General features: G+C 38.6%; 1 protein-coding gene across 1 annotated transcript in view; it reads right to left on the bottom strand.

Moving 5' to 3' along the window:
* The window catches only part of prex2 (phosphatidylinositol-3,4,5-trisphosphate-dependent Rac exchange factor 2), a 174,386-nt gene that overhangs the window by 138,839 nt on the left and 20,823 nt on the right, over positions 1-14,724 (bottom strand). Inside the window, exons 2-5 of the mRNA XM_048175299.1 lie at positions 6,090-6,161; positions 4,448-4,570; positions 1,519-1,623; positions 153-254 (exon numbers count right to left, since the gene is read on the bottom strand). Coding sequence (XP_048031256.1) covers positions 153-254; positions 1,519-1,623; positions 4,448-4,570; positions 6,090-6,161 — 402 coding nt within the window. The remainder of the gene's footprint in view (positions 1-152; positions 255-1,518; positions 1,624-4,447; positions 4,571-6,089; positions 6,162-14,724) is intronic.

Genomic DNA, 14,724 nt, shown 5'->3' with positions numbered 1-14,724 from the left:
ATATATATATATATACACACATATATGTCCAAAGGCAACTGATAATTTTATTACTGATTATTTCCAGTAATAATGATTCAAAATGATGAGGTCATGTTATAGTGCAGTATACTATTGTTTGACATGTCTATAGTTTAATAATTTGAACTCACTCTCAGAAGTAACGGGTATTTACAGATCCTCTGGATGGGTGCAACCAGGTAACCCTCCAACGGAACCTCTGTGTTCTTCCTGCCGCCCAGTAACATGCAGTTCTTAAGAGATAAAAAATGCAAAAGAGGTCAGAAAATAAAAGAAAATCCTCTATGACACTCTATACTTGAACTTGAGTCTCAGAGGGATGATAGAATGGCACGTTTGCCTCAAGGTCACGGCTATAAAACTGCCATTAAATCAAATTCAGTTACGACCGTATAGCCACCACAGCACGAGTTCAAAGACTTAGGAAGCAGTAAATCTAAGAGCGCTCGCAATCCCACCGTATAGATTACCAACAATATCCTTTACTGCTGAGAACATCAGTGTTTATATATCTGTTTTTTATCTTAACACCTTCATTTATCTTAATTTAAAAAAAAAAACATATAGCAAACAACCATTAAGGGCATAAAGAACTTTAAATACAATAAATAAATAAAAAAATCAGCATCTGCTGCTGATTACCTTAATAAAAGCAACCATGTTTACTTTAACAGCAGAGGCCTATATAAGCCTGTCAGTAGCACTGGAATAAATGTTAACATATACACATGTTTTTACATTTCCACAATGTAACTAATAACATAAAGCTTCCAAAATCTGAGTGTACAGCTTGTCTTTAATGTATGTATTTTAGTGTTATAGAGGGGTCAGTGCTTTCTTGCATTACATTACAAAGACAAAGAGTTGAAGGGCACTCCTGTCAGCTCGGCCAGAGGAAATGAATTCGTGTCGGACTCTCCAAGGAGCTCGCATGTATCGCAGGAGGTCATAAGATATAGTATTACACACACATGCCAATGGCCCCTCAGTGTTAGACCTGACCTTGGCCCGGTCTTGCCTATTACCATGCCCATTAATAAGCTCACCATTCAGGGACAGGAATAGGAAATGTGTCCAACAAAATCATGAATCTTTATCATGTGTATTAATGCAAATGAAATGTCTTGACAGTGGTTAGGATTATGAGCAATTCTAACGTGTATGTGTTTGTGTGTGAGAGAGAGAGAGAGACTTTTAAACAGGGCTTGCACACGCACAGTTATCATAATATATATTATAATGAGAATTAGTTGACAAGTTACTTATAGTTAGTAGAATGTCTAAAATGGACCATCGAAATAAAGTGTAGTATACTATTATATTTCAATAATTTCCTTCTCCTGGTCAGTGTGAAGTCACAATAGGTGTCATTTTTAATTGCAATAATTTGCAGAATTCTACTGTAAAATAGACAACCAGTATGGCAACTAGTAGTTATGAATATTAGCTAGTAAATTCACACCAAAATTATATACAGTGTAGGAACAAGTGTCTTACCAGCAGAAGTGTGCGTACTGTCCTGATCTTATTGAGCTCCAGCAGAAGCCTCTGGGCTTTCTCGTGGTTCCCACAGTACTCGTCGTAAATCTGAAACCTTCCTCTCTGAGGAGATACACGGACACAAAAACACACAAAGATACAGCCAGTCACATACAGGAGGCCAGCTCTGGTAAGTTCTTTTGAATCTGCCTGTATGACTAACTGCTTATTCTGAGATTCTACTCCTCATGCCCTTCAGAAATCCAGATGCAGACAGAAGGCTGGCGATCGAATACTAGCACAACAAAGTAGTGCCTCCATCCCAAAACCACAAAAAAAAAAAAACCATCTCACTCAAAGGACCCCTGCAGCTCTTCCCTCACAACTATAAATCCACCTTTTAGACTCAAATATACAAGTTATTTTCGATGGCACAGGAAGGCAAAGGTAAAGTCACATTTTTTTTACAATTTTGTTTTTTGTAGCATCGTATTTTGCATAAAAGATGTTTACATATAGTCAAAAAATAGCTGAATTAATAAAAATGATCCATTCAAAAATGTACATACCCTTGATTCTTAATACTGTGTGTGGTTACCTGGATGATCCGTGACTGTTTTTGTGTTTAGTGATGGTTGTTCATGAGTCTCTTGTTTGTCCTGAACAGTTAAACTGACCAACGTTCTTCAGAAAAATCCTCCAGGTCCTGAAAATTCTTCAGTTTTCCTGCATCTTTTGCATATTTGAACCCTTTCCAGCAGTGACTGTATGATTTTGTGATCCATCTTTTCACACTGAGGACAACTGAGGGACTCAAACACAACTATTAAAAAAGGTTCAAACATTCACTGATGCTCCAGAAGAAAACATGATGCATTAACAGCCGGGGGGTGAAAACATTTTGAATTTGAAGATCAAGATAAATTTTACTTAATTTGTCTTCCGGGAAACATGTGAGTAGCTTCTGATGGGCAGTACTAAATGAAAAAATTAGATATTTAAACAAAATAAGACAAATTTAGACATCTTCATCCTGTTCAAAAGTTTTCACCACCTGGTTCTTAAAGGGTTAGTTCACCCAAAAAATTAAAATTATGTCATTAATGACTCACCCTCATTTCGTTCCAAACCCGTAAGACCTCCGTTCATCTTCGGAACACAGTTTAAGATATTCTAGATTTAGTCCGAGAGCTTTCTGTCCCTCCATTGAAAATGTATGTACGGTATACTGTCCATGTCCAGAAAGGTAATAAAAACATCATCAAAGTAGTCCATGTGACATCAGTGGGTTAGATAGAATTTTTTGAAGCATCGAAAATACATTTTGGTCCAAAAATAAAAAAACTATGACTTTATTCAGCATTGTCTTCTCTTCCGGAATCCTTTCCATTGAATTGATTCCATTGAATCCTTTCATCTGTCAGCGTTGGTAACGCACTTTTACGTCGCCGTGGTTGTTTTTGGCGATTAGGACATCCACGACATTTTGAAGCATCGAAAATACATTTTGGTCCAAAAATAACAAAAACTACGACTTTATTCAGTTCAGCATTGTATTATCTTCCGGGTCTGTTGTCAATCCGTGTTCACGACTCCGCTTCTTCTTCTTCTTCTTTCCTGTTTTATGGCGGTTGGCATCCAGCTTATTGGTGCATTACCGCCCCCCTTCTGCTCCGGAGGGTGGTTCACGACTCCACAGTGACGCTGCTGACGTGTTATCTGGTGCGCCCGAGCTTCGTTTACAGTCTGAGGGAGACGCACGCTGTATTCAAGCTATTCTACATTGTTTGTATTTCCTATATTTTTTAAAATGGTGCGTAAGTGTGCATGTCACAGATGTCCTAATCGCCAAAAAAAACAACAGCGACGTAAAAGTGCATTACCAATGCAGACAGATGAAAGGATTCAATGGAATCAATTCAATGGAAAGGATTCTGGAAGAGAAGACAATGCTGAATAAAGTCGTAGATTTTGTTATTTTTGGACCAAAATGTATTTTCGATGCTTCAACAAATTCTAACTAACCCACTGATGTCACATGGACTACTTTGATGATGTTTTTATTACCTTTCTGGACATGGACAGTATACCGTACATACATTTTCAATGGAGGGACAGAAAGCTCTCGGACTAAATCTAAAATATCTTAAACTGTGTTCTGAAGATGAACGGAGGTCTTACGGGTTTGGAACGACATGAGGGTGAGTCATTAATGACATCATTTTCATTTTTGGGTGAACTAACCCTTTAATGCATCGTGTTTCCTTCTGGAGCATCAGTGAATGTTTGAACCTTTTTTAATAGTTGTGTTTGAGTCCCTCAGTTGTCCTCAGTGTGAAAAGATGGATCACAAAATCATACAGTCACTGCTGGAAAGGGTTCAAATATGCAGAAGATGCTGGAAAACTGAAGAATTTTCAGGACCTGGAGGATTTTTCTGAAGAACAGAGCTCAGTTTAACTGTTCAGGACAAACAAGAGACTCACGAACAACCATCACTAAACATAAAAACAGTCATGGATCATTCAGGTAGCCACACACAGTATTAAGAATCAAGGGTATGTAAATTTTTTAACGGGTCATTTTTATAAATTCAGCTATTTTTTGACTATATGTAAATAACTTTTTCAGGACAGTACTAAATAAAAAAGAACATACATTTTGATCCCTCTTATTTTGTTAAAATAATTAACAATTTGCAGATTCTGCAAGGTGTATTTAAACTTTTGAGCACAACTGTATACATATATATAAGCAGCCTAAGCTGGTTTCCTTGTCTCAGGCTGGTCTGTTGGTTAGGTTTATAGGAGTTTTGGGCACTTTTCAGCTGGTCAGGCTTGGAGACCAGCTAAAACCAGCTAAGACAAGCTTAAACCAAGTGTTATTTTTTAAGCAGGGATGTGTGTAATACGGTGAGAAAAAGAGAGAGTGGCAGACAGAGACTCACAAAGTGCAGGAAGCAGCGGCCCACTTCATGATACGGGCTGGGGTCAGGCTGCAGAAGCTCTTCGACCATGGACAGGAAGTCCCTGTGCACAGACAGGATCTCTTCCAGGTTAGAAAACAGCACCTGTTGGGCGAACGCATGGAAACATTGACTTAATGACAGAGGGAGTCAGAAGGACATTGTCTGGATCTGGAAATCCAACAATGCACTTCACAAAAAGGGAAGGTCTGGAAGCGGCTGTAACAGTGCACTCTCTTTAAACTATATGAATATATATTTTGCAGATTAGATAGCAAAATATCAAACTAAGAAATGTAGCACAAAACATTTTTTTAATCCAAAACATTTCAGAAAAAGGTGTCAAAAATATAAAGCTAAAAATGAAGACAATTATTAAGACATTTGGTTTGATATTTTTTACCTAATTATACCTAATTACATCAAGACATTTTTAAACGTCTCTTACGTATCCACTGTATATGAAGACAAGCCAGCTGTGTGCTGCTGTATAGTCCATATATTCAATAACTCTGACCTCTGAATGACCCTTGGTCAGTGAGCATCCCACACACACATGGTCAAACATGTATGTTCAGACATGCTCTAAAACATGCAAACAGCAGTCTGAGCTTGTTTACATGACTGAATACACAAGCACTCACTATCTCTCAGCAGAATTCCCACTGAAAAAGTTTCTGTCATGCACTGCCAACCATGCTGAAAATGTATTGTTTAAAGAAATAGTTTGAATTTAGCAAATCATAAATATGGTAATTTTGTCAGTTTACTCACCCTCATGTCTGGCACATCATGATTCATCACGAGAGATGAGAGAACAATGACGTTTAACGTCACTGATGTCAAACATCAGAACTACAGCAACATATAACAAACTAAATTATGGTCTGTTCCTCACACAAACCTATCGTATGACTTACAATATAGTGCAAAGGTATTATGTAGTGTTATTTTACTATTAATTAATAATATTATAGTTTTTATTAATATTTTGAATTAGGTTTGGTCCAGAGTTGAGTATGCAAGGGTCTATTTGAAAGCAGTCATTTTATTAAATAAACAAAGAAGATAATCCAAAAAATGAAGGGGTACAGCAAACACAACAGCTTCACAGACATAAAAAGACATTTAAAGACAATGACCGACAAACGACTACAAAAACAAAGAGGTAAAGGGATAACAAAGCACAGGTGAGGGTAATTAGTGACTAGGGAACAAACAAGGGCAAATTAGGGACCATGGCAACAAGGGAAATAGAAATTCATATCAAAATAAGAGTCATAGGAACATAAAACAGGGGGAAATGTGACATCTAATCTTAACTAATATTTATATTTTAGTTTAGTTTCATTTCAATTCCGAAATGATGAACAGTTTTAGTGAATAATAACAACATTGCTTGTTTGTCATTTTTGAAGTTTTATTCACTTTTATGGTATGGAAAAGAGCAGCCTGGTCATTCTGCTAAATATCTCCTTTTGTATTTTATATTAAAAAATTTTTTTGAATGACATGAGGGTGGGTAAATGACCATTTTCATTGTTTAGTGAACTATTTCTGAAATAAATCTGCATTTTTGAGGCTTCAGTGTACCTCTAAAACCAATAGTGTGTCCAAAACTCACCTTGACGGTCTCTTCTGTGATATTCTTATCAATTTTAGACACAGCATACTGATTGAGGCGATGAAGAAGTACCTGTTTGGGACACAGGAAAGAGGAGAATGTAAATAGTCAGCAAATAGGCCAAAATGTCTTTCTCCTTTGCACGGTCATCCATCTGAGAAAAGGCTGAGTTGAATATCCAATTGCAGCAAGCTAGATGGAGGGGCCCTGACCGACTGAAACTACAGCAAACCACAGCCAACACTAATGATCCAACATGAAATCCAATTTCTCCTCCGGATCACTGACAGCAGGGAATATATAACAAATGCAATTTACAACCTTCCCAAGGAGAAAGGGGAAAGATGCCACAATACTGGGGGTCTGACAAAACAGGACTTGAGATAAAAACAACAGGAAGGAAGAGTGACTGCATTTGCCAAGAGACAGAAATAATAAATACAGTAAACCTCAGGCACTGAGGTTTGACAAATAGCTGTGTCCACAAGTCACTATGCATGAAGGAAATTTCAGTAAACACAAATAAATCCTATCACACAGTAAGATCTCTATTTGGAATGCTGATGGGTAGGATCGTTTCAATAAAAACTAAACGATTCACATCTTATCTGAATCACACTGTCACACTTGCTTTTTCTATTATAAAACAGCCTGAGGTAATTGGCCTGTCATGTCTGGATTATAAACATCTCAAAGCTAGCTAAATAAAAGCATGGTATCTTGGTTGTGGTTGTACATTTTGTTGATTTGTTATATGAGCGAGGCAGAGGTTTTCAGAAACTCATTCAGAAATGTTTGGTTTGTTTAATATGCATGCTAAATACATGGTACATATTCAAATAAAGGCTGAAAGAACATCTTGCATCATGGAATCAGCACTGTTGAATTGTTTTGAGGTTTATGATAATACACTTTTCGATGTTTTTAAAGAGAGTTCAGACAGGCCTATATTAGGAATGATTTTGCAAGTCTCTGGTGTCCCCAGAATGTGTCTGTGAAGTTTCAGCTCAAAATACCCTACAGATCATTTATTATAGCTTGTCAAATTTGCCCCAATTTGGGTTTGAGCAAAAACATGCCGTTTTCATGCATGTCCCTTTAAATGCAAATGAGATGCTGCTGCTCCCGGCCCCCTTTGCAGAAGAGGGCGGAGCTTTAACAGCTCACGCTTTGGTTGCTCAACAACAACAAAGCAGGAGAATCTCACGCAGCCAAAATGACGATTGTCAGTAACGGTGTTCAGTCTTACATTGTTCAAACTGAAGTCGGACACTGATGGAGAGACTCAGGAAGAAGTTACAACTGGACGTTTCTGAATGGTTAGTGGATATTCAACTCAACTCTTTTGTGCAAATCCAGCATTGAATTGACCCTCGTTTGTGAAGCAGTCCAGCGTAAAATGACGGCATGGCAACAACACTCTACTACAACAACTCTTCCTCTTCTCTAAAGCAGCCCAACATGGCCTTGCCCCCTTTGTTAAGTGTTCCCGGAGGCGGGGTTTATTTAAATTTTAGGGTTAGTGATGTCACTAACCTCAGACGAAGCTTGTAGTCCCTACCAGCCATTTGTTGTAGACTTTAAACAGAGAATTCTTTCAAAGAAAATATCTCCCTTTGCATTGAACTTTGAGCGTTGTTATTTTACAGATGTTGTTTATGCTCAAACAGCAACATTACACACTAACTAAAGTAAAAAAGGGAAATCATAATCAACCACCCCTTTAAGAAAACTGTGCTAGAGTTGGTAAGATTGATTTTAGTGGCTCATTTTGGTGAATGAGTTCTGTTTAATTGAATTGATTTCAAATTCTGATTCGAGTCATTACTCAAAAGTGTTCACAAAAGTCCAGTTGGCACTGTTCCTGTGCTTTCCCAAATAAAAATACAGGTAACAAGGTAAATATTGCTGTTTATTATGAAATTTGCATACATAGATTATCGATCAAAAGTTTGAGTTTGGTTCGACATTTAATGTAGTGAATTATTGTGAAATATTATTACAATTTTATAAATAACTATTTTCTATTTGAATATATTTAAAATGCAATTGATTCCTGTGATTCTAGTTTTCATATTGTTGAAATACTGAAAATAATATAAAAGTGCACAATGGAATAATATAAAAGTACCACGATATTAATGTCTGTACCATACTGTACCATAGCACTGCCACAATGTTTTTTGTAAGAGCAAACCCTGTCCTGTGATGTATATTTTCTTGGCAGAAAATGAGTGAAGTACCTAGTTGGTGCTAATATGCTACAGGAACACTCCACTTTTTTTGAAAATAGGCTCATTTTCCAACTCCCCTAAAGTTAAACAGTTGAGTTTTACCGTTTTCGAATCTATTCAGCCGATCTCCAGGTCTGACGGTACCACTTTTAGCATAGTTTAGCATAGTTCATTGAATCTGATTAGACCATTAGCATCTCGCTCAAAAATGACCAAAGAGTTTCAATATTTTTCCTATTTAAAACTCTTCTGTAGTTACATCGTGTACTAAGACCGACGGAAAATGAAAAGTTGCGATTTTCTAGGCCGATATGGCTTGGAACTATATACTAATAATCAAGTATATACTAATAATATCATTGCGTCTGATATTACGCCTGAATGAGAAAATGAGCCTATTTTCAAAAAAAGTGGAGTGTTCCTTTAAATGAAGTATAAGTTAAATAAGTTTATTTTTTTGTAAGTTTTTAACTTATAAGTTATAAGGATTTTTGTTTGTCTTGATCTGTATCACTCTTCATATGAATGAAGATATTCAAGAAGGGCTGTTTCACTGAAAATACTAACTATAAAAACTACAATTTAATGACAGAACAGAAAACTAGGTATTTCCTGTTAGCATATCTGTCTAAATGGCCGTGCTGTAAACAGTTAGTCCACACTGCAGAGCGAGTGGGACAAATATCCAAAGAGAGGCTCTCAACCGGTATGATAATCACATGCAAACTGAATGTGCTGATTACAAGGCTGAGAACTAACCACTTATATATTTCATCAACTGAAATTAAACAGTTCCAGAACTCTCTATAAACGAAAATCCAAACGAAAGGGTGAATAAGGAAGGAGGTAATCAAACCGGGCTCTTGATTGCGGCTCGGCTGTGCAGCTAAAGCCTTGGTGCTGATTATGTTTTTGTAGCTGTGCTCCACGGCTACACGATTAGCAAGTATAATGAACATGCGTCTGGAGTGTCAGTGAACAGCACCTTGCATTGGTTTGATGGGGCTGCTGGCCTGGGCTAATTGCATGTAACTTCACTTTACATCTGCATATGCTTTCATGTCATCTGAGCTTTAGAAATTCACCCCACTGCAATGAGTGCCTGGTATAACAGCAGCTTTTAAACTTGCACACTTCTTACATTTCAATCCTAGACCAATTTCCACAGCAAATGCTGTAGTCTCCTTAGATGCATATAGAATTACATGACCAATGTTCCCTCTAATTTCAGTTTTTGCTTTGTATGGTCAATAGAAATAATTTTTCCATATCAATCATGACAATTCTCAGAATTATTTTAAGCATACAGAAATGTTAAGGTATTCGGTCTTGATGGACTAGATTTGATATGTTGCTGCTGTTGTTGTTGATTAGATACACAGAGCCACTGTTGTGAACATGTAAGATAAGCTGCTGCTGCATAAATAGAACATACATGAATCCCATAGCAGATGTAGGCAGGTGGAGCTGGGGGAGGTGGAAAATTTCAGAGGAACTAGGACTAGCTTACAGCAAACAATGAACCGACTGTTTAAATGTTGAGCGGTTGAGCAAGGACCTATCAGCCAGTGCCCTCTAGAGTTTCATGTCTGAACTATATATATACACCCGATCAGGCATAATATTATGACCTTCCTAATATTGTCCCCCTTTTGTTGCCAAAACAGCCCTGATGTGTCGAGGCATGGACTCCACTAGACTCCCGAAGGAGTGCTGTGGTATCTGGCACCAAGATGTTAGCAGCAGATCCTTTAAATCCTGTAAGTTGCGAGGTGGGGCCTCCATGGATCAGACTTGTTTGTTCAGCACATCCCACAGATGCTCGATTGGATTGAAATCTGGGGAATATGGAGGCCAAGTCAACACCTCAAACTCGTTGTGCTCCTCAAACCATTCCTGAACAATTTTAGCTTTGTGGCAGGGCGCACTATCCAGCTGAAAGAGGCCACAGCCACCAGGGAATACCGTTTCCATGAAAGGGTGTACATGATCTGCAACAATGCTCAGGTAGGTGGTACGTGTCAAAGTAACATCCACATGGATGGCAGGATCCGAGGTTTCCCAGCAGAACATTGCCCAAAGCATCACACTGCCTTTGCCTGCTTGCCTTCTTCCCATTGTGCATCCTGGTGCCATGTGTTTCCCAGGTAAGCGACGCACACGCACCCGGCCATCTACGTGATGTAAAAGAAAGTGATTCATCAGACCAGGCCACCTTCTTCCATTGCTCCGTGGTCCAGTTCTGATGCTCACGTCCCCACTCTTGGCACTTTTTTGCGGTGGACAGGGGTCAGCATGGGCACGCTGACCGGTCTGTGGCTATGCAGCCCCATACGCCACAAACTGTGATGCACTGTGTATTCTGACACCTTTCTATCAGAACCAGCATTAACTTCTTGAGCAATTTGAGCTACAGTAGTTCATCTTTTGGATCGGACCACACAGGCCAGCCTTTGCTCCCCACATGCACCAATGAGCCATGACCCAAATTGTGACCCATGTTATCAAACTTACTTGCTGACTTTCACTGTATGGACAAAAAAAGAGAGTAACAAAAACACAGGTCTGGAACAAAATGAGAGTGAGTAAATGCCTGTTTTGTCTACAGTCATACAGTGAAAAAAGAATCCAGTAGCATACCAGTTCTGAGCTTGAGACTTAAGGAAGGTCAATGAGGAACTTTGAGGTGGAAAGGTGGATGTGATCCAAGGAGACTGCAGGAAAAAACAACTTGTCCCATTCAAAGAGCACCTCACAAATATTCAGTACAAAACACTTACTCATAAACTCATGGATGTGCGCACATGCAGACAAACTCACATACCCCTCACATACACCTGCTGGCCACTGTCTCGTCTTCAGCTTCAGACGGAAGGTTGCTGCAGTAAATCCAGCTTTATTAGACAGCCAGGTGACCGAATATGAGAACGCTCTGAACCTGCACCAAGCCATAAAGTCATTCTTATACTAATATCTTCAATGCCAGCAGGGTTTCAGTTAAGTTCTCATAGAAAAATATTCAGACTGCAGTGCAACTTACGGGGGGCTTTGAGGGGTTCTGACCATCCTAATTTGGGGCTTGAACCCTCCAGAAAGAATTTAAAACATGTATGTATACACTACCATTGAAGAGTTTGGGGTTGGTAAGTTTTTCTATGTTTTTGAAAGAAGTCTCTTATGCTCACCAAGGCTGCATTTATTTGATCAAATATACAGGATTTTTCAGGATTCTTTGATGAATAGAAAGTTCACAATAACAATTCATTTGAATTAGAGATCTTCTTCAACTAGGGCTGTAACGATATGCGATATGAAACCGAAATCGCGATATGCAGGTCCACGAACCTGTATCGCGATGTGAGAAGGCAGAATCGCGACACACCCCTTCCAACTCCCAGAGTTATCCTTCCTGTCCAGATCCAATGCTACCACATTTTTAAATTACTATAAGTATTAGGGGTGTAACGATTTATCGTAGATGGTGTGTCTTAATGAGCTCTCTAGTTCAGTAAGTGTTTCGGGCACACATTGAATCTTGCAAGGTTTAAACGTTTCTCATGTCAGTCTCTTGCATGGTCGCGTGAGAAAAGTCGTGGCTTTCTTTCACCGCAGTGCACAGCAACAGCTGTGCTCACAGAAAAGCAAAAGACGCTTGCGATGCTTTGCTTTAAGAAGTTCTGTGGGCCCGTTCACATATTGCGTCTTTTCCGCGTGCAAGTCAGTTATTATTTTCAAATGTAGCTGCGCGGCAGGCGCGCTCATAATTGGATCAACGCGGTCGCGACGCGCATGCAATTCCCAACTTCTCAGAATGCCGTAAGCGCACCGCAGGTCGTGTGACAAGAATCAACCGATCAGCTATGGCCTTTCCGTAACAAAACATCAAAAGCTCAGCCGAACAGCTGATCATAGCTGTACATGGTGGTTTTTATATCTTATCTCCATCAATATATCTCGTAGTAAAACTAATGCAAGGGCTAGAAATCATTTATCCTTTGCAGAAACATCCTGATCCTCTTGGAGAGCTCAGTTCATGGTTGCATAGCAACGACCGACGCCACAGGAGCGCAAGCGCTTTGGAAAGAAGGAGAAGCGGTGCGGCCGCGCCTTCCACGCGCTTTTAGACGCGATATGTGAACGGCCCCTATTCATAATTCTAAGTTCATGTTAAATTTAACATTTTTTTTCAGTGACAGACAGCCCTATTCAACTGTTAATTTGAATACAGAAGGTTTTTATTAAAATTTTATATTTATTTATTTTATTGAAATGTGATCTTGTATGTACAACAAGGAAAATTATTTGTTGTTAATTAATTATTAGTTTTTTTAATAAATCTTGTTTGAATTTCAGTTTCATTTTGTTCAAAATATCGTGATACGTATCGTATCGTGAACTCCGTATCGAGATACGTATCGTATCGTGACCTGAGCGTATCGTTACACCCCTATCTTCAACATTGCTAAATGTATTTACTGTCACATTTTATCAATTTTATGTGCCATTACTTAAAGGTGCTCTAAGCGATCCTGGGTGGAGCAACTTCCTGTTGACGTTCGAAGTGTTGTCAAACAAAACAGAGGCTAGCTAGACCCTCCCTCCTCCTCCTCCTCCCCCTCCCATCCGTGCTTCCTGAAACAGTCATGAACGCGCATTTAAAATCATTCTTGTCGGTTATTGGCTGGAGCATGTTTATTATGATTCGTGGTCCAGGCTGCACCAGTTTGTTTTTGTTGCCGTTTTTGGAGCTTGTGGCGACTACAGAGACCGCGTTTTTTTACAGTGTGTTCAGGGGACAGGCAGCTAGCGGATAGTGAGGAGATGTTTGCTGTATGTGACAAAAAATGTTTTGGCCTAAAAACGTGTGACATCGCTTAGAGGACCTTTAATAAAAGTATTAATTTCTTTAAAAACAAAAATCTTACTGACCCAAAACTTTTGAACAGTAATGTACATGTATGCATACATGTATGTACAGTTAAACCAAAAATTATTCAGACATTTTTGATATTTTTGATTTTTACTAGTGGGTGCAGGACACTATAGTTCATTTATGTAAGTGAAGATAGCAAAATAAAGTAAACTGTGACATATTATACCCAAACATTCTTCATACAGTGGACTACCAGTAAAATTAATAAAAATTTGGAACCGAAAATTAATCAGACACTTTGACCTGACCATGTTTTGCTTAAGTGTTATCTGACATAATTAAGATTAATTTTTTCTGACACAGTTTAATTCTGAGATCATATTTTATAACCATTGTTTTAAACTATAGTGAATAAACTGTATTAATGAATGAAATGTTCATGGTGTCTGAATACATTTTGGTTTGACTGTATGTACAATTGTAGTCATTTCTTCTACTTACTGCATCCAGGAAGCAATAAATGTATACTGGCATGTGTATGTTTGTTTGGGTTTGAATATGTTTACACATTTGTCCAGCTAAGGAGACATTCCGCCCCCCAAATCCTACACAGTGGCCAAAGCTCACGCTCTGTTTACTTCTAGTTTGTATACATGCATGTGGTGGAAATGACACAAAGCCAGTCTTCATTGTATAACTCTGCAGTTACAGTTAGACGCCATTCAGTGGCTCTGCCTGTTTCCTTATGACAGTCAATGGCTTTGGAACACCTCTAACGGTTATGTAATACAAAATTTCAGCATTTATCTCATCCAGTCTCTGAATGAGTACAGCTGCCTGTCATTCTCCCTGAAAAATCAATGACAGGTTTGCACACACAATCTATGACACAAATCATGTTCTTTCCGACCACAAGTTATGTATGACAGCCAATTGACAGCCTTAGAAAATAGTCATGATGGATAAATGTTCCCCTCCTCTGCAACAACACAAGACAAATAAAGAAATCAAACCCAAGCCCATCCAGAGGGAAACTAAATCGACACAGCAAAATACAAGTCTAGGGATCCACCAATATTACACTTATGGCCATTAAATATAATATGATAATTATGTTCACGCATTTCTATATAAGACTGGAAAATCTCCCTCTGTTTCTCTCATTCTGAATTTTAGTGCCCTTTAACTAATCCTGAAAACCTATTAGAGGGTTCCAGAATGGAACTACTGCATGACGTTTGCGGTCAATCACAGGTAACTTTCGATAATTTCCGTGCCTGCTGAAATGCAGACACTCTCCATTCAAAACAAAACATAATTTTATGAATGGCTTCTTTGTTCACTGATGATGCACTGATGCTCTGTTTTGTGGTAAATGGGTCAGGCTTTAGTTCAGTCTGTGAAAGAAAACATTCAGAGTCTGCACCAAGTCTACAGCACAAAATTTAAAGGGTTAGTTCACCCAAAAATAAAATTTCTGTCATTAAATACTCACCCTCATGTAATTCCAAACCCGTAAGGCATTCGT

This window comes from Megalobrama amblycephala, linkage group LG22 (genome assembly GCF_018812025.1).
Source record: "Megalobrama amblycephala isolate DHTTF-2021 linkage group LG22, ASM1881202v1, whole genome shotgun sequence".
Taxonomy (NCBI): Eukaryota; Metazoa; Chordata; class Actinopteri; order Cypriniformes; family Xenocyprididae; genus Megalobrama; species Megalobrama amblycephala.
This window is presented reverse-complemented; position numbering and strand designations above follow the sequence as displayed.